This window comes from Nymphalis io, chromosome 30, assembly GCF_905147045.1.
Source record: "Nymphalis io chromosome 30, ilAglIoxx1.1, whole genome shotgun sequence".
In the NCBI taxonomy this organism is placed as follows: Eukaryota; Metazoa; Arthropoda; class Insecta; order Lepidoptera; family Nymphalidae; genus Nymphalis; species Nymphalis io.
Genome location: NC_065917.1, coordinates 6,422,468 through 6,443,902, shown reverse-complemented (window position 1 = coordinate 6,443,902; position 21,435 = coordinate 6,422,468). Strand labels below are relative to the sequence as shown.

At 33.5% G+C, this 21,435-nt stretch overlaps 3 protein-coding genes across 5 annotated transcripts in view; 2 read left to right on the top strand and 1 right to left on the bottom strand.

Moving 5' to 3' along the window:
• Window positions 1–249: 249 nt before the first annotated feature.
• LOC126780035 (phosphatidylserine decarboxylase proenzyme, mitochondrial) lies at window positions 250–3,387 on the bottom strand. The gene has a single exon (XM_050504284.1). The coding sequence runs from the start codon at window positions 3,196–3,198 to the stop codon at window positions 2,059–2,061; it is 1,140 nt and encodes a 379-aa protein (XP_050360241.1). The 5' UTR covers window positions 3,199–3,387; the 3' UTR covers window positions 250–2,058.
• A 1,280-nt stretch (window positions 3,388–4,667) lies between these two features.
• Window positions 4,668–9,125, top strand: LOC126779942 (zinc finger protein 91-like). Its single transcript, XM_050504155.1, has 2 exons — window positions 4,668–6,158; window positions 7,234–9,125. The coding sequence occupies exons 1-2, from the start codon at window positions 4,740–4,742 to the stop codon at window positions 7,690–7,692; spliced, it is 1,878 nt and encodes a 625-aa protein (XP_050360112.1). The 5' UTR covers window positions 4,668–4,739; the 3' UTR covers window positions 7,693–9,125.
• Window positions 9,126–14,936: 5,811 nt separating this feature from the next.
• Window positions 14,937–21,435, top strand: part of LOC126779882 (cytoplasmic FMR1-interacting protein) — a 66,870-nt gene continuing 60,371 nt past the window's right edge. For all 3 annotated transcript variants that reach the window (XR_007670414.1, XR_007670415.1, XM_050504017.1), the window contains exons 1-8: window positions 14,937–15,230; window positions 16,296–16,432; window positions 17,009–17,188; window positions 17,681–17,862; window positions 18,488–18,615; window positions 20,231–20,328; window positions 20,503–20,607; window positions 21,042–21,127. Coding sequence is in view for 1 of the 3 variants with exons in the window: in XM_050504017.1 (XP_050359974.1) it covers window positions 15,155–15,230; window positions 16,296–16,432; window positions 17,009–17,188; window positions 17,681–17,862; window positions 18,488–18,615; window positions 20,231–20,328; window positions 20,503–20,607; window positions 21,042–21,127 (992 nt within the window). In the remaining 2 variants the exon portion in view is untranslated. The remainder of the gene's footprint in view (window positions 15,231–16,295; window positions 16,433–17,008; window positions 17,189–17,680; window positions 17,863–18,487; window positions 18,616–20,230; window positions 20,329–20,502; window positions 20,608–21,041; window positions 21,128–21,435) is intronic.

Below are 21,435 nucleotides of genomic sequence, written 5' to 3'. Positions count from 1 at the left end.
CAATCAATTTTAATAAATATAATATAATGTTTATACTCTATGATTGTAATCAAACTTTGTTCTTAAGTTCCTATCACTATTCTTTTTTAATAATGTTCTATGAATTATATTTATAAATCAGTGCGAGTATATATAAAATGACGATTATATGAATGTTATGTATGTCTGTAATTAATATTAAACGTTTTACACATATGGTACAGTATTTTTAAACTATATGTAAATATAATTTATACTTTTTGTGTTCATATATATAATGTTTTATTTTATGTGTTATTAATGCGCTTGTAAAAAATGTAAACTGTTAGTTCTTTATCCATTATTTATTTAAAAAAAAAAATTAATGTATGTATAATATTGAAATGGTATTACTTTTTAAATTAACATTGGTTCAAAATTGTAATAAAAGTAATGTGTTAAAATTTCCATTATATGGAATTTAAAAATAAAGTTACAAAAATTAAACATAATTTTTTTTTTATTGGCTTATAAGCCAATTTCATGTCAATACACATGCACCAATGTCATACAGGATTATTAAGTTTATAAACTACGTAAAGAAGGTTATATGGCCTGCAATGCTATATACTTTAGGCTTTCGTCAAACATTTTTGGCTATCTATGGTTACCTTCAGCCAAATATTTAGTCTGCTATCAGGCTTATCTACATTTTTTGTAAATATGAACTGTAACGCTGTAAGATCAAATATCCAATAATATTAGGACATTGGTATATCCAGCTTTTAAAACACAATTATCTGATTTAAAAAGTATTACTAGCTTTAAAAATATATATAACTTGGCTTTAATGCTGAGTTTGGCTTAATTGAATGAAGTCGACATTATTTATTTTAAATCCTCGCAACACTATATCAAATTTAAAAGTCATATATAGTCTGTGTATTATTGTAATTTCCTTAACTTTTTTTATTATTATTACGTAGATCAGGTTGTTATATGTGACAACCAATGTATACATTGAGAATCAAGCTCTGTACTCAGTTACGCAAATAATTAAAAACTTGTGAGAGAATATTCACTTACCCACATATTTTTAAAAATTTATTCCAATTGCAGGAGGAGTAAAGATAAACAAAACTTACATTTACATCTTCCATTTGCTACTGACTGGTAAATTATGCGCTAGGAACAGTTCTCTATTGATATATCTATATTTATAACACAAAAGTATTTCACTTGTTTACTTATGTTCACGTCCATTTTATTTACCCAAAGTTCTGAGAAACTCAAAACACCATGGATTTATATCGCATCAATTCCAGGTCAAAGTCGTTTTATCTAACCCCTCACACAATAGGAATTTGCTCTACATATACAAATAAAAATAAAAATAAAAATAGTATGTATTGCAATATATAACGCATAGAGTAATAAGCTAGGCCTTCCAAAACTGGTCAAAAGTCCCAAAGCTAAACTGATGGTTACACATTTCAAGTAAAAATTTTTCTGTATAAGTCACAATGGCACTGTCTCATTTTCACTGGTAGTGGACATTGGTAGGTATTTATTTCAAGCTTACGTACTGATAAATTTTCGAAAGCTTTTATTTATTTGTAAAATAATATTTTTTATGTCATTATAAAATAAAAGTCAAGTTGGAAGTATCTAAGCACACAAGCAATATAAAATATAGAATCTTTTATTTCGATTAAATAAAAAATCTATATATCAAAAATCTAAACCAAGCCCCTAGTTATTCTACGTTACATCAACCTTCGTTCTATACAAATATCAAACTGTTAATGTACGTTCACACATTCGGTGGTTTGTTGTCTAACAACATAATCGTTTAAACTATTTAAAATACAATGTTTAAACGTACATCTATTTTTTTTATAACAAAAATTATACTGCCGTAATACAGCTACCTTATATGGAGCAATTACTTAAAATATCACTATTACATGCTTTGTCTTATAAAAATCTCGGTTTCCGTTATGACTAATATAGTTATCAATAAGGCTGCTACAGCAATAGCAAAATTACATAGATAATAAAAGCAGCCTGTGTTATACGAAGGAAATCCGTGTAAAGCGGTCATCTAGCTTGTTCCTTCGACGTCATAGTTAAGGCCTGTCCAACAAGCACACGTTCGCCAGCGCTTAGCTCAAATTTGAAATCAGCTGGAGCTTCAAATAGTAATATAATAGTGCTGCCCATATTGAACTGCCCGAATAGTTCACCCTTTTTATAAGTAACGGTATTTTCAAACTCCTCAATTCTATTACGTTTGCCTTTTGTGTTTGTTCTCAATTCTGGGTCACTGTAAATTTCTATTGAGCCAACGTTAGTTGCTCCCACCGCTGTCATACTAAAGAAACCGTGCTTCCATTCCCCAATGTACACAGCTCTTTCGTTAACAGTGAACAAGCCCGGTATCAGTCGGGCCATCCAAGGATTTACAGACAATAATTTACCGGAGAAATGTCGTCTGAAGTTTGAGGTCCAATCGCAAGGGGAGTGGAACCTGTGATAGTCACCAGGAGCTAAATAAATGATGCATTGATGTAGTATATTCTTTTTATTTTTCAATAATGAATTGTAATAATTATTCTCCGTATTAGACCACTTATTTTCACCTAAGAACTCTTCAAGGCTATATGTCACTCCTTTTACTTGTTCAATTTTATCGGTATCTGCTGGGCCGCAGTTTAAGACAACACCGTCACAAGGTGACACGCAAGGCGCCGGGGATATATACCGAGCCCCTTGTCGCAAAGGACGAGTGAAAAATTCAGATAAGCTCTTATAATACGTGAGTTCTTTCACCGCAGCATCATTTAAATTAACATTGAAGAGTTTAACATACGTACCGTAAACGAAACTTCTTATTGATACTGGTAGCTCGCAGGCCGCCAACCGTCCCCACAATCGACTTGTTATCCGGAAAGGGAACATTTCGTAAAATTTTATTTCTACTTTCGACACCTCGTAATTTACACTTGCACGTATATAACACCATCCAACGTAAATTACACTTCCTAGAGGCACCCATTTTGTAAAAATCGCTCGGAAATTCATCCATTTCGTCTTCTGAAATTTCGTACTGGCCGTGTTAACGCTCTTTGTTTGATTATGAATGGTCGATGTTTGTCTAAATGGTTTATGCGGTTTTAAACGTCTGAACATCGGGTTTATGACTGGAAGGCAGCTCCGAATGCGCGTCGGTGGAAACATTATGCACTCGGGCACCTTCCTTCGTGGTGTAAAAATAAGAAATGTTTATCTAATTAATTTCGGGAATTGATTTACGTACTAAATTACCAACATCCGATAGCGAAATACTTCAGAAAAAATACTGAAAACCTGTTTAGAATTCCGTTAAAAGAATTTATGAATATCATTATATGAAAAAAAAAATTAAAATAAAAGTTAATTTGGTACATCAAATCATTTATTTTTTATATATTATATAACAAACAAGAACTTGTAAATTATTAGTAAAATAAAAAATATCTTTACTTATTAACGTTTCAGAACGTTATTTAATTAGGGATGCTTTTTAACTGTCTACTCAGAAGATCGAATAACTTATATTTTAAAATCAAATAACTTATTTTTTTTAAATCCGAAATGTCATCCTCTTTTTGCAATTTTAAACGAGCTACAAATTTTTTTTATTCTTACTTAAATAGACACGTATGAGATATTTTTAGCCATATTTCTTTACTTTTTTGTGTTCTCTTCGATAGCTTCAGAGATTTTTAACCGATTTCGATAAAATATTTTTATATTCAATTTATATATATATATATACATAACCGAAATATATATGCCTATTTGTATTTGGAAAACGAAACGTTGAATTAATTACATAGTAAGAAGTAGACACAAAGAAGATTGAGAGATGCTGTCGTGATTATAAAATTAAATAAGAATTCTTGCATTGGGATAACAATTTTAAAGTAATTCGAATAAGTCGTTTCAGTAATTTTTATCATAAGAAAAGTGCCTATAAAAATAAACTACTGCTCCAAAAGGTTTAAAATTGTTTTAATCTAGACATGCAGGAAATTAAAATTTACTTATATTTACTTTTGTTAGAATTGCTATATTATAATGTCCTTTACATTTCCAGATTTCTTATTTGTTACAACGGCTTGATCCTAGTAAATCGCCTTATTAATTTTATGAACTTTTTTCAGAAGAATATTAATTCGACGATATATTACTATCATATAGCTTTATCGATTTACCCATAAATCGATGCCATGAATGTTCACGAATTTCAGTTTTAATCGATAAAATAAAAATCTACATTTAATATCATTGTTAAAAAATTAAAGTAAATTGTTTTTTTTTTTGTAAAACAAGTTGTCTCTTAGTGAAAAAGGATCGAAAATTGTGACTTTGTAGTATTACCGTTTTAATTACCTTTAATTTATATGTAAATATCTTAAGAAGAACAGGGTTTTTTTTATTAAATAGAACGTAGATGTGATATGGAATTTATGATATAAGCCTCACATATTTATTATAAAAAAACTTATATAATTTTAAATATTTCTGACCACTTTTATTATTATAATAACGACATTTATATAACTGACAGTCGATTATAGTATTCTTTGACATAAAACCAAGCTTTAGTGGCAGCACCTCTCTTTTTTTTTGATAATAATTTTGGCATTTGGTATGTCATGGATAGTTGTTGAAGTTTTTATCAATATTTTAATATTTGTGTTTATTTTTTAATTTTCCCTCCTTTTTTAATTTAAATGTCTAAAAGTAACAATGACGATTGTACAAATTTTATTAAAGTGTATGATAACAACTCCGAGCTGTTCAACATACAAGGATACAGAGATGAGTCCTATGACAGCATTCCCACATCAGAATCAGATTTTCGCGGTTTCGAGAAGGTGCCAATAGTTCTATGTCAACGTTTAGACATAACTCCGTTTTTGAATAAAATGAGATATCCATTAGCGCCTGATATTAAGGCAAAAATTATTTCCAACAAAAATGCAAACAATTCAAGTACAAATAAGTTACTACTATCATGTTCTGTTATGTTGGTACGAGAAGACCTGGAAAAGCTTAAGGAAATGGTGAAAAATAATACACTAAGAAATTATAACTGCATAAAGTGTAAAATTTGTGATAAAACTTATTCAAATTTGAAGAAATTGCATAATCATAAAGAGAACAAACATATGATTATTTATAAAGCTCATAATAAGATACCCAAGCGCGTATCTTTCTCTGATCAGATTATTATTCATGAAGTTAAAGAATACCACCGATGTAGGAAGTGCCCGCGAATATTCGAAGACTATAATACTCTCCGACTTCACATGAAACAGAAGCATAAAAAACGTAGATGCTATATTTGTCATTATTGTTCTAAAGATTTCGTCGATAGGATGTTTTTTAAAGTTCATATTAAATTACACTGTGATTCATGCGGATTGCTTTTGGCTAATAAGAAAAAATATTTAGAACATAGACGATTTGTATGTAGGATAATAAAGAAATATAAGTGTATGACATGTAATATGTCCTTTTTTAATTATATGGATTTAAAAGATCATAGTTACGATCACTTGGGTACGTTTTTTATATGTGATATATGCAAGGATCAATTTCAAACGAAATGCGAAGTTGCTCATCATATCATGTTCCTTCATACGGAAAAACATTCCAACGAATTGTATTTAAAACGAGTGGATGGAATTTATAAATGTAATTTCTGCAAAGAGACATCAGATCAACGACATTGTATACAAAAACATGTGTCGACATTACCCGATCTGCAGAATAGTGTAACAACGGGCTATAAAGATTATTGCTTCTGTAATGAGTGTTTGAAGAAGTTTACGTCTGAAAAGGACATGTTGCAGCATAAATGGACACATTTTCTAAAAACGTCAGATAACTCTCAATTACGGAACAAAGAAACTGAAACCAGAAATAAAATAATAAAAACAACATATAAATTAACCGACGAGCTGCCGGTTTACTTGCAACCTAAAGTTGTATTGGAAAAAATTAAAATTACAAATGAATCTCAATGGAACAAGAAAGAAAATAAACCTGCGCTCAATATTGATCATTTTAATTTTAAAGGGATATTAAAGAAGGCGGTCGTTGATCCGATCACGAAGAAAACTATTATATCAAAACACAAATGTGAGGTATGGATTTCTTCATTATTTATTCGAATTTAATTTCAGAAACTTATTAATTATGCTGTATTTAGATTGAATGAATTTTGCTTCTGGCAAAAAAGCTTAAGTCGGTCCAGTATATAAAACGTATTGATCGAAACGGAAGGTTATTAGTCTGAATTTGGGCAAGTATTAAGTCATATGTCTAATGTGTATTTTTAATTCATCTCGTGCTTGAAGGTGAAGGAAAACATTGTGACTAAACTTGCATGTGTCAGCTGATAGTGTGCCTCGTGTATTCAATAAATCCCATTATAACACAACACAGAAATATGATCAGAACTGGCTGAGCAATGGTTTCTTCTCCTTAAGAGGTAAATATGACTTGTAAATACAAGTTGTTACATCATTTAAATGCATCGAATTTACAAATGTACATGAACAAACAATTTGGTAATAAAACTATGCCGTAAGTCGCAACAAGATTGACGAATATAAATTTTCGGGTTCTTCGTCGCATTGAACATGTAACGGTCGGGCGAAGCCACTGCAATTTCGAAACAATAAATTAATGCTTAATGTTAGGTTTATAATAATTTGGTTAATATTACGAGAACCGAGATGGCCCAGTGGCTAGAACGCGTGAATCTTAACCGGTGATCGTGGGTTCAAACCCGGGCAAGCACCACTGAATTTTCATGTGCTTAATTTGTGTAAATCTTTATTTTTCTGAAATTTTGCCACATGTGTATTCCACCAACCCGCATTAGAGCAGCATGGTGGAATAAGCTCCAAACCTTCTCCTCAAAAAAAGGAGAGGAGGTCTTAGCCCAGCAGTGGGACATTCACATGCTGTTACTGTACTGTTAGGTTTATTCAACAAACAAAATAAATACATTAAAAAATATATATAAGCGCTCGGATTCGCGTAATGACATTTATAAATAGTTATGGTTAAGATTAGGATTAATTAGTACAGACAGGATTAAAAATAGGAGTTTCTTCATTGTACTCTCTCCTAAAACTGTGCAGATAAATATAAAATATTGTTTTTAATTTTATTACTTTTAAATTTTATTTGTATTCGTATATAAATTTTCAGGAATGCGGGAAATATCTATCATCGAATTACTGTTTGAATCGTCATTTGTACTATGTCCATGGTGTTGTTAAGGAATCTAACTGTGCGAAGCACTTCAAGTGTTCACATTGTGGTGAAATATTTCTATGGCAGTCACTATTGAAAAAACACAATTGTATAAGGATGGGACCAGAAATGCATTTTGGTGATGCAAGGCCAGAAGAAAATTTTGACTGTGACAATGCAACGAATCAAGATGGTTTTGATACTTATAGAACATCTGATGATGATGATGATGATTATATGAATGAAGTTGATATTGAAATACCCGCTCCAATAGTGCAGCTAACCGAATTTGAGCATTTGGATATTGTTGTCAACGGTGGCAATGGTCGTTTGAATGTCATCAACAATAAAACATATTCGTTAAACGATTTAGGTTGTAAGGTAGTATTGCAAGAGGTACCCATAGAATTTTAATTTGGTTGAACCATATTTTCATATTGGGTAAGTTTTTTTTTTATTTGTTTTTTGTTGTTATTTTTTTCAAATAAACATTATGTTATAGAAATTTATGATTTGAAATCTTACTTTGCAATTAGATCAGCTATGGTTTTACAATAGCTGTTTAGAGGGTGACTAGGGCAATGTTGTGTCTTCTCCATTCGAATGTCAAATCAATGATGATAAAAAGAGAAAGCATTGTCCAATTAGACACCTGCTAAACAATCTTAATAATAAAGCCAAAACTGTTTATTTGGATCTGACATATGGTCATGACATTTGGTTGTATAAATGGAAGGATCTGCCTTATTTTGAAGATGTTATTTGGTGGTGTAGATAAAATGAAAATGTTGGTAACAATACTAGTGAAAGTGTTCGCCCAGTGGTTGAAATTCGGACATAATTATAATATTTATATATTTAAGGAAAGTATAATATATCTCCAATCACGAGAGGGGTAAAGACAGATAAACAACTCTGAATTGGTCGACATCTTGTATAATCTGTGGTATCCACTTTAACAATTTTCAATGGCCGCGAACTTTTTATCGGATCTCTCGAAGTTAAATAAAAGTGTTTATAAGTAGTCAAGTAGAGGTCAAAGTCAAAAGTCAAAGTGAAAAAATCTTTATTCAATACAGAAGCGTTACATTTGCTTATTGACTGTCATAAATCTACCACCGGTTCGGAAATAAACACCTCAGACCTGAAAAAACGGCGAAAGAAACTCAGCGGGTTTTTTTTTTATATCTCAGCCTAATAGTGTTGTATTATAAATAAAGGTAAATTAAAAAAAAGGCAAACTGTTTGTGTGTAAACATAATACAGCAGAAATATTAGCAAATCGCATATTCCATATTTAAATCTATGGTTTGTTTGTCTTTACTCCTACTTTCAGATCAGTGTCAGTTTGGAATACAACCATAGTCTCCTATTGGTGATGAAAAATATTATTATTGTATTGGCAATCGTTGCGTTATAAACTGAGTCGTGAGGCAATAAATCGATGTTATTAGTCTGTCTCGCTCGCACTCATTGGGTAGAGCGTAATAATTATGTACCTAGCATAGACTATATCGAATCGAATCGATTTTATAATCGATTGTACAAAATTAATATATTGTATTGAATTATACATAAATGTATATATTGTATTGAATTATTAAAATTTAGGATATTATGGTTAGTAATCAAAATGCAATAAATAAGACGCAAGGCGTTTCGCATTCTACTGACATTTCTGACCCGACGACTGAGTTTATAACGCGAATGTGTGTCTGAGACGTAATGTTAACATTTTTTTTTATGTGCTTTACATGTCAATAGTTTATCGCTATTCTACTTCTGAATATATATGAATATTTTTTTATGTTTTAAATAAAGTGTCATCGTGCAGATTTAGTATCTGACATTTTTTTTTCTTTTATTTTTTTTTTTCATAAAATAAACCTTAAACAAAATTCAGTGCTATTCTGTAAGAAGTGACTATTAGACATCCGTGAAATGTTGACAACCGACTTATAGTGATATACTATTTTGATGCGCGTGTTCTTGAAATGTTATGATTATAATGGTCAATGTCGCATGTCAGTTTCTGACATTTCACGACCATTTCTACGGTGAGTTTCGAGGTTTTTCTTACGGAATAGCACTACTGATCAATTTTGCTAGTTATGTAATAGTGTATGTTTGGTTGTCTGTCCATAAACTAGCGTGACTCAAAAAAATTAAATACTACTTGAGTAGTTCAGGTGGGGGACAGGTGTAAGGAAAGGGGGGGAGGCGCTCTTGTGTTAGGTACTCTATGTCAATTTCTTTACACATGACGACATGTGTGAACCGTAATTAATAACTATACTTTCGCATTTATAATATTAGTTAAGATGGAATAAAAAATAAAAAAATAAACATTGCATCTCCTACTTCTTACTTCTTTTTCTCATATAACGTCTGAAAAACAAAATTTTTGAAAGTCACAGTCGCGTCATCATCGTCAAATTTATTTCCACGAAATGACCCTTTAATTTTGGGTATATGTGAAAATCAATCAAGTCTGGAGATCTAGGGGGCAGACCATCTCGAATTATCAAAATTACTTCAAAGGCATAGCTGCTAGCATACCGTTGACAAAAAAATTATAATTGTATTTTTCTCTGTAAACATTTTGTGATTACATAAAATGTATTTAATATAATTTATATTTTCTCAAGATTTATTATATGGCAACATATATTCGCATTTACAATATTAGTAATAAATAATAATGAAGATTAATTTAAAAGTGAAGTTAAGTAGCATGAAAGATTTCCTTTTATTGGGTTTAGTTTTAGGACCTACTTAGATAGATAAAAGATATAGAAAAAAAATAAGACATATTTTGAAATAGTTATATCGTTGTGTGATAATATTCATTCAACACCCGACAGCGTTGCTCTCCATACTATAAATCTCGAGGCGGGTGCGGGGAAGCGAGGCGGGAAGTAACGGCAATCTTAAAGTGAACAACTGTCCATTAAATATGAAAAGAAATCTAAAATGGCAAGTGAAATATTTTATCCCTTATATAAGGAACGTTTTGTACAATTAAAAATAAGTTTTTATTACATTCATATTTAGCGACTAATATCTTTTTAGTAAAAACACAATTGAGATTTGAGATTGGTATCTTATATACCATATCTTATATATATTGAGTTTTCGTATCAAGTATGTATTTTTTATCTGGGAACGCGCACAGTGTATATAGCAAATAGGTTAAGGTGACATGATAATTTAAAAATATTTAATACATATAAGGTATGAAGGTACGTTTTCTTTTATTAAAAAATTAATAAAATAAATATGGTCGTGAATATATTGTACATTGTTTTATTTTTACAATTTAGTGAATATCAAATTTTACTAAATTATTTTAATAGGCTACATGTAGTAGCAGCAATAGTTGAAAAGTTGAAGAGTTATAGGTTAGCGTGGTATGGGCTGAAAGGAGGGATGAAAGATTTTTTTTATAGAATAGTAAGGCGGACGCTCTTAGACATTGGCATTGTAAGAAATGTCAACCATCGCTTACATAGCCAATGCGCCACCAACCTTGGGAACTATGATTTTATGTCCCTTGTGCCTGTAATTACACTGGCTCACTCACCCTTCAGACCGGAACACAACAATATCAAGTATTGCTGTTTTGCGGTAGAATATCTGATGAGTGGGTGGTACCTACCCAGACGAGCTTGCACAAAGCTCTACCACCAGTGATATGTTACCAACAGTGTGATGAGTATGAATGTTAATGGATATAGGGGACGGGGGAGGCCGTAGAAAATGTGGATGGATTGCGTAAGAAAGGATGTGTGTATGAAAGGGGTGAGTGCTGAGATGAGGGGTGACAGTGAGAAGTAGAAGGAAAAAACATGATGTGCCGACCCCACGTAGTGGGATAAGGGCAGAAAGACGACGATTTTAATAGGCTACATAAAACGTTTAAGACATATAGCATTGGATTACAGAACGAACTGTAAAGTTGCGGGTAAAGCTCCCAGTCAACAATTATTCAACAACAGTCATATTTCAGCCACAAAACATTAATGCTTCATTCACCTAAGCCTATCTCATGAATCAATCCATCCATTGATGAAAACCGTAAAAAAAATTGGTACTTTTTGAGGTTATCACGTTCAGAAAGAAATACGCAGCGAATTGGGACACTTACATTTATAGCATGTAGTGATAAAAGGTATTTAAAATTGAACTGACATAAGTAACCAAGCAAAGCAAATGAGTTGGGATTTCTTAAATGGATTCTATTAAATTTTTTCATACAATCTTGACTGGTTGACACTCAATTGTCCAATTCAAGGTCATCGGATGATCGGGATCGCTCAGTACAGTTAATGTCCTACTGCTGGGCTAAAGCGTCCTTTTTCAGGAGAAGGTTGGAGCTTGTTCCACCACGCTGCTCCAATGCGGTTTGGTAGAATGCACACAGAATTTCAATAAAATTAGACACATGCAGGTTTCCTCACGATGTTTTCCAACGTCAAGCAAAAGATGAATTATAAACACAAATTAAGCACATGAAAGTTCAGTGGTGCTTGCCCGGGTTTGAATCCGCGATCATCGTTTAAGATTCACGCGTTCTTACCACTGGGCCATCTCGGCTTGATAACATCAGGCTCAATCGAATTGTGGGGACGCTAATTGGCAGATATCGATATATTAGTTTGGTTGCAAACGGCGTTCCTAAACATCATTTAGGAGGAGAGTGCAATATAATATAACTTCTTGAGGAATTATGTGGAATAATTTATTCAAAAATGAAACGAGAATATATAATATAGCATATATATATGTCGCAACCGGGTGAATTATTTCGGTCAACGCCATTTAGTGGTATACGTTCGAGACTACGTTATGGAATCGTTTCCGGAACGCCAGCGCCACGTAGCGGCACTCGATGGAGTTTGTGTAAGCATGCGCCAGAGGGGAACGTGGGACGGGACTACTCTCCGAGCGTTTGGCGCGTGCGGTCACAGAACCATCGCGCATTCCGGTCACCTACTTAAACTGTGTTACTGAGTCATTATACTGTGGTTGATTGTACAAGTGTGTTTTCTTGATCCTTCGTCACCCACCGATAGACGCCCACATAAGAAAACCATGAACTATAACTGTGGTGATGGCCCTCCGCCGTCATATAATATTATAATATAGAAAATAAAATAAAAAAAATGTTGTGGTCGGGGGACCCCCGTCAGGAATGAAATTCTTTGCGATACTTATTAGACTCAACGTGTTTTAAAATATATATTTTAATCGATTATATTACTGTATTTTTCTCTCTCTAATCAAAGATTAAGAAACGATTTAAATGTAAAAATAGTAATGTTATCGTGTCGTCTCGTTCACACTTCATAGTTCATACGCGCGATTACGTCATATATTTCGGCATGCGTGATGTGCTTGTTGCTATGACGACGTACTGCTACCTCATATACAATGAAGATATTGCTTTAATCAATATTATAATGGCCGTGGAAGCATAAAACATGATTGTTAAACATTTCTTATATATACAACTAGCTGTGCCCGTGGTTTCGACTGCGTATCGCTTTATAATTCACTATGAGCAGACTTAAAGTGTTTCAGTATGTACAACATAATTTTTAGTTTTATCTTCATGGAGTTTATTGGTTTTCGTTTCTTGATAAGGCATCATACAATTGGCCATGAGAAAAACCGCATTCTATTAAATCTATATTGTCATACTTGAATGCCTGTCCCTGTGCTTTATTTATTGTGCCTGCAAACGGATACAGGAAATTGTAATCTTCTAGGTAAATCTGTATTAAAAAATTAATAACCTATTATTAACTAACCATTAAAAACCTACAAAGAATAAATTAAATAAAAAAATGAGAAGAAATCAATGCGACGAAACGAAATAAATACCTTACCTATAAAGTTTAACTAATAAAATTATTTACAAACCGAAAACAAATACTTATGTATGATTATTTTCAAACAACCTACTCAACTATCTGTTAGAATTGTATGGCCAAACTATAAAAAGAATTAAAAATTGTCGTATGATCTCATCGCGTTATTTTTCAAATAAATTAATATCATGTTTATAAAAAGGTTTCGCAAATAATGCATTATTTTAGAACTAATTTAATTTCTATAAAAGGTTATAGTGAGTCAATCTTCAAAGATTGACATATGCTATCGCGGACTTTTTTAAGAACTTTTTAAGAGGAACATTCCGTCATACATGATTGTTGTGTAACTTTGACCGTTTGCGCAGCGCACGCAACGGAAGCTCTCAAAAGGAATGAATTTCCCCCGTTTTTGCAACATTTTACATTTATGCTCCTCTTGGTCCTGTTGGTCATAGCGTGATTTTATATAAACTAAAGCCTTCCTCGATAAATGTGCTATGCAAAACTAAAATATTTTTTCAATTCGAACTAGTAGTTCCTGAGATTAGCGCGTTCAACCACACAAAACTCTTCAGCTTTAGAATATTAAGAATATATTAATTGCCCTGTTTACAGAATATTTTAATTTCCTAATTCAAGAACAAAATCAAATAAAAATTGCCGATTTATTGGTACACATGTATACAGACAACTTGATCGTAACCTAATTTAGTCGCCAATCTGAATGGATGCAAAATTGTACCGTTAGTCGGTGTACAAAATATCAAACACGATTACAGTAGATAACGAAGGTAAACAAAAAAGTAAAGCGGGTGAGTGAGTTAAGTAAGTGTTCCAGAACTTCTTCAGAATCAATCAAATTTAGTCTGTAATCGTGATTGATGATTACCATTTGTAACCGTAATCGTTAATCTATAAGAGAAATGCATCTTACCGTAACCGTAACAGCCTGTGAATGTCCCACTGCTGGGCTAAAGGCCTCCTCTCCTCTTTTTGAGGAGAAGGTTTGGAGCTTATTCCACCACGCTGCTCCAATGCGGGTTGGTGGAATACACATGTGGCAGAATTTCAGTGAAATTAGACACATGCAGGTTTCCTCACGATGTTTTCCTTCACCGTAAAGCACGAGATGAATTATAATCACAAATTAAGCACATGAAAATTCAGTGGTGCTTGCCCGGGTTTGAACCCACGATCATCGGTTAAGATTCACGCGTTCTTACCACTGGGCCATCTCGGCATCTTACACTTGAAAAGAAATATCGAAAAAAACTTGTCGTGAACCTACTCTAAATTAGAACTATGATTGTATAGTTTCCTTGTTTTTTGCTATGTTCTACTAAAATGCATATTTAGTAAAGTAATTACATAATTAACACATACAATACTTGTATACTCTAAATATTTGTACAAAACATACATTTCTAAAAATAGTATGATACGTAAGACAATCCATTTCTGAACGTTAATGGGCGTCGCCGGTTTGACTAACATCGAGAAAATACTCGAGTGAACATGTATAATATTGCAATGGTCTGTCCGATATTATCGGTATTATAATCGATAATAATAAAATAATGCTTGATATATTTGAGTATAATAATGAAATAATTTATTATAAGAAAAGATTTACAAATGCAATATTAAGTTTTTATTAATATTTTATTATAAACTTTTGAATAACAATATACATGACATCAATTCGTTATGAATTAATGCATGAGCTGTCCAGTACAACCCTATTTTGTATTTATCTGTCACTATCCCTAAGCGATTTGTAAATTGTATGGGATATTATTTTATATCGAAGATTTTTATAGCTATTTGTTAATTAACTTATTTCTTAATTAGCATTTGTAGCTATTCCTGCTTAACTTTTTCTATTACAAACAATGATTAATTATGATTAATTATTTGTAAAGATCTTATCGCCCTACACAGTATAATCGAGACGAGAAAAGTTTTAATAGTTTGTTTGCGTATTTTTACGTAAAATAATCATGTCTGTGAGTGAAAAAGTATCGCTCTCTGATGCATTAAGCAATGTGGATGTTTTGGATGAATTAACACTGCCCGGTATGTACGAATTACGATATGTTCACATGATAAAGCAATACCTACATCCGCTTGATACATGTTATTTATCGCTAATTTAGACGCAGTTTCTACGAAAAGGAGCTCAATTTCCAAGACTATTATGACTTATGATCGTTAAGAATATCTCACTAAAAGATAAAAACTATATAAAGATCCTATATATACAATACTATATGTATAGGATAATATACTATCAATGAAAGTACTTTAGAGTCTCAAGAGCTTATATGGTTTTAACAAACTAACCTACCATAAAGTTTTATAATATCCCGGGACATTATTCACACATGACCATCTGATCCCAAAATAAGCAGAGCTTGTACTATGGAAACCAGACAACTGATATACTACATATACTACTTTTCTTTTGTAAATACATACTTATATAGATAATTACACCCAGACTCAGGACGAACAGACATGTTCATGCACACAAATGTCTGTCCTGGGTGGGAATCAAACCCACAACACAATCTATCAACCACACCAACCGCCTCATCAACCGTCATTATTTTGTAAAGAAATGTTGGTTACAGTCTGTTAAATTCTTGCTTGGAACTGAGCTGAAATAAATAGTAGTGCCTGGGGTCTAATAATTAGAATTTTTTTTTTCTAAAATACAAAAAAATATATATTGCTAATTTAATATTAAAATAATAGTATAAAACCAAGCAAATTATGGTGATGATATGCACTAAAGTATGTTTCTTTTTCCTTATAATGTATAGTTCCTTGATTATGCTCGTATGTGCCCACAAAATGATACTTATGATCATGTTTTTCTAACTGATTTAAGCTTGGTATTCTCAAGAGTGGTTAAGAGAGTTGTAAGACTAGTCCTTCATTCTCATATTCCAATAAGATTGCAAATCAGACTCAGCATGAAAGAGTTCAGTTGAAGTATAAAAAGTTTTGTGCTTCTTGAGGTACTAGCGACAATAAAGAAATATTATAATTTAGGCAGATACTTAGAGTATCTTTTTATACATGTCATACAATTATTACATTATTGATTTTAAAAATAACACTGTTTGTTGATTTCAGATGAACAGCCGTGCATCGAAGCAGCTCCATGCTCGATACTGTATCAAGCTAATTTCGATACGAACTTCGAGGATAGAAATGGATTTGTCACTGGCATTGCGAAATACATTGAAGAGGCTACTGTTCATGCCAACTTGGTACGTAATATATTTTTATTTACTTTAATATCGCTTTAGGTCTTAAGTTAACGAGTCATAGTCATTACTATTAAGGGATTGGAAAAGATAAAAAAGTTATCAAGTTAGTTGACTGGAATAGTAGTAGTAATAATCTGTGAATGCCCCACAGCTGTTTTAAGACCTTGTTTCTCTTAAGGAGAAGGTTTAGAGCTAATTCCACTATGCCGCTTCAATGCGGCTTGTTGGAGACAGAATTTTCTCAAGATGTATTTCTTCACCACAAGCATTTTGAATGTTCATTTGTGCTTGCCTGAGTTTGAACCCACAATCATTGGTTAAGATTCACGCATTCTAACCATTTCCGCTTTTCGACAGTTGACATTAGAGTGTATAAAAACTATGTGTCAAAATCAAAATCTTTATTAAATATAGAAGTGTTAAACTTGCTTATACATTGTCAAGAATCTACTACCGGTTCGGAAATAAACTTCTCAGACTGTGTACAGACTGCCAGTTCTTCAAGTAGTGAATTAATTTCAATTATTGGGTAATTAATAATATATACAATAATAAAATATTAATTATTCTTTATAGAATGAGTTGCTAGAAGAAGGCAATGACCATGCTGTAATGTTATACACATGGAGATGCTGCAGCCGAGCCATACCACAGCCGAGATCTAACGAACAGCCGGACAGGGTGCACATATACGAGCGAACTGTCCAGGTGTTGGCTCCAGAAGTGGACAAGCTACTGCAGTTTATGTACTTCCAGGTATAACTGTTATTTTAAAATTAAAATAAATCCACTATATATTCCCCTATACTTATATCAGCTTTAATTTAACTTCCAAAGTTCCGATAACAATTTCAACATGACATTCAAAATGGTTTTTTTTTTTCGGAGTTCATAATTATTACCATAGATTATATTATTCAAGATGACTAATGATATCACGTCAATTGAATGTCATATTTTTTTTATTTATTTTTACAAATACCGTGGTTGGACTATGCTAAATATAAATGTACACTAATATTATAAATACGAAAGTTACTCTGTCTGTGTGTCACGCTTTCACGGCTACAACACTGAACCGATTTTGATGAAATTTGGTATGAAGCAAGCTTGAACCCCGAGGAAAGTCATAGGGTACTTTTTTATAACCCCCCCACACCAACATCTCCCCCTTACCTAATATGCGTTCGAACATTAGTATGCTAAGAATGATGTGAATTTTGTACGAAATAAAATCAAATGTTACAGCGCAAGGCGATCGAGCGCTTCTGCGGCGAAGTACGTCGCCTCTGTCACGCTGAGAAGCGGAGGGACTTCGTGTCGGAGGCCTACCTCCTCACGTTAGGCAAGTTCGTCAACATGTTCGCCGTCCTCGACGAGCTGAAGAACATGAAGAGTTCTGTTAAGAACGACTACTCAACGTACAGACGGTGAGATTATTTAATATTATATAAAAATATTGGAAACGTTTCAGAAATAATATCACCCCTAAGAATATCATTTCTTTATTTTTCTGTTGTGTTGTTTTTCAACGAAAAGGCTTCGAAGAAAACCGAAATCAAAAGCCAGTTTTTGTTTCCGTGGCGTCGCCTGAGTGGGAGGGATAGGGGTAAGGTAACCCTGTCCCCTTTTCTGTAGCTCTGATGACGTGTATGGAAAATTTCATGATAATCAAATGATTAGTTATTACGTGAAACTTTCTGAGAATATATACAAACAAACGAACCCCGTCACCATTATAATATTAGCATTATATTATAAAAAAAAGCCGAGATGGCCCAGTGGTAAGAACGCGTGAATCTTAACCGATGATCGTGGGTTCAAACACGGACAAGCACCACTGAATTTTCATGTGCTTAATTTGTGTTTAAAATTCATCTCGTGCATCTTCGTCTAATTTCATTGAAATTCTGCCACATGTGTATTCTACCAACCCGCATTGGAGCAGCGTGGTGGAAAAGCTCCAAAACTTCTCAAAAAAGAGAGGAGGCCTTAGCCCAGCAGTGGGACATTAACAGGCTGTTACTGTATAAAAAAAAACTTTTCTATCATCAGAGCTGCCCAGTTCCTGAAGGTGATGTCAGACAGTCAAAGTCTTCAAGAGTCGCAGAACTTGTCCATGTTCCTCGCGACGCAGAATAAGATCAGGGACACCGTGAAGGACGCCCTGGAAAAGATTAATGGTATGTGCGTATATTCCAATAGAAAAAGCAGTACAGATAACCAAACCTTAGAATTCCATACGATTTGCTAATAACTCTGCCGTATTATTCACCACAAAAAGTTCTTGATTAATAATAATTTCTATAATATAACACTACTCCACTTAACTACTTTATATATACATTCAAAGTTTTGATAACGATAAGACGAGCCAGTTAGCGTGCTTGGTGGATGCTTGCCTTTCACGCCGAAGGTTGTGGGTTCGATTCCCACCCAGGACGGACATTTGTGTGCATGAACATGTCTGTTTGTCCCGAGTCTGGGTGTAATTATCTATATAAGTATGTATTTACAAAAGAAAAATAGTATATGTAGTATATCAGTTGTCTGGTTTTCATAGTACGAGCTCAGTAAAAGCTTAATTTGGGATCAGATGGCCGTGTGTGAAAAATGTCCCAGGATATTATTATTATTTACTTTGCGCCAAATTTTTGATCAAATGTTTGGTCAAAGTCCAATTCACCTCATGACGTAATAATGTAGGTACATTATTACAAAGATGGAGTTGGCCCAGTGGTAAGAACGCGTGAATTTTAACCGATGATCGTGGGTTCAAACCCGGACATGCACCACTGAATTTTCATATGCTTAGTTTGTGATTATAATTTACTCGTGTTTTACGGTGAAGGAAAACATCGTGAGGAAACCTGCATGTGTCTAATTTCACTGAAATTCTGCGTCAAGTGTATTCCACTAACCCGCATTGGAGCAGCGTGGTGAAATAAGCTCCAAACCTTCTCCTCATAAAGAGAAGAGGAGGCCTTTAGCCCAGCAGTGGGACATTCACAGGCTGTTACGATAATTATGTCGATTCAAGGTCAAAGTTCTTTATATACCTTTACTCCTGCTATTAAAGGCTAGACGGCTTAATATTCTTAGGCAAAGTTCACAGTTGCGTGACTTCGTGTTAAAGTTCTGAATTAACTTGATGCGTTTTGTAAGTAGCTTGTGGTGTTGTTTCGATTGGATTCGGCCATAGCAGCCATTATAATAATATCCTGGGACATTTTTCACACACGGCCATCTGATCCCAAATTAAGCTTGTACAGAGCTTTTACTATGGAAACCAGACAACTGATATACTACATATACTACATTTCTTTTGCAAATCATACTTATATATTACACCCAGACTAAGGACAAATAGACATGTTCGTGAACACAAATATCTGTCCTGGGTGGGAATCGAACCCACAACCTTCGGTGTGAAAGGCAAGCACCAACCACGTCAACCGGCTCGTCATTTTCATGGGAGATTAAATGCGCAGGACGTATTATAGTGCGCAACTGATTCAGGACCGGTTTATGTGATTCCCAAAGCACCAGAAAAGGCACTGACAATTTTCTATCAGAAATATCCAGTACTTTTTTTATTCGGTAGCTGGTCTGGCACAAGTGTTACCTGATGGTAAGTGGTCACCATCGCCTATAAACATTGAAACTCAAAAAAATATTAACCATCCCTTACATCTTTTATGCACCACCAACCTTAATAACTAAGATGTTATGATAGGCCTGTAGTTACACTGGCTCACCAATCCTTCAAACCTATAATATATAACTAATATTTCTCAGGCTACGAAGATCTCCTGGCTGATGTTGTCAACATATGTGTGCACATGTTCGAAACGAAGATGTACCTCACTCCATCGGAGAAGCACATGCTCGTCAAAGTTAGTAAATATCTGATATCTTATAGCTTACCCGCTGGCTAACTTAACAATTCCTTAAATTAAATATTGGCAATTATTTCTGAACTATCACCAAATCAAATCAAATAATTAATTAATTTGATTTGGTTAGATTTGGTCCGGTGTGTGTAGTAATTGATATGTCTCTCATTCCAGGTCATGGGTTTCGGTCTGTTCTTGATGGACTCGGATGCGTGCAATATAAACAGATTGGATCAGAAAAAAAAAATTCGTTTGGACCGCATTGATAGAATATTCAAGGTAATTTCAAAATGTTTGTTATAGTTCGTTATTTGTAAACAATGTCCCACTGATGGGCTAAGACCTCCTCTCCTTTTTTTAAGAAGAAGTTTTGGGGCTTATTTCATCACGCTGCTCAAATGCGGGTTGGTAGAATACACACGTGGCACAATTTCGATGAAATTAGACACATGCAGGTTTCCTCACGATGTTTTCCTTCACCGTCAAGCACGAGATGAATTATAAACACAAATTAAGCACATGAAAATTCAGTGGTGCTTTCCCGGGTTTGACAATACTTTGTATTGTATTGAGTGAGCCAGTGAGTCAAAACCTAATTGGGAGTGGCCGTACACTTACTGGTCGTGTGCAAGTTCAAATATAAATTGTTTAATTAGATTAGATGGTACCATTGATAGTTTAAATATCTTAATTAATGTTTTTTTTTTATACAGAATCTGGAAGTGGTACCATTATTTGGTGATATGCAGATAGCACCGTTTAATTACATCAAGAGATCGAAGCATTATGATCCTAGCAAGTAAGTAATAATCTCTACTCAATATTATAAATGCGAAAGTAACTCTGTCTGTGTGTCAGGCTTTTACTGGATAAACGGCTCAATGGATTTTGATGAAATTTGGTAGGAAGTAAGATTGTAAACCGAGGAAGGACGTAGGCAACTTTTTTATAATGAGTCGTCCCCTTAACACCAACAACATGTAAGGGGGGAGACCTTACATGCGAGTGAAGCCACTGTTTGTAAGATCGGGAAAGCTTCAATCTAGTTCCTCGCCGCTCTAATAAATCAATTCGTCGTCATATTTATTTCTAGTGGCCCGCCCCGAC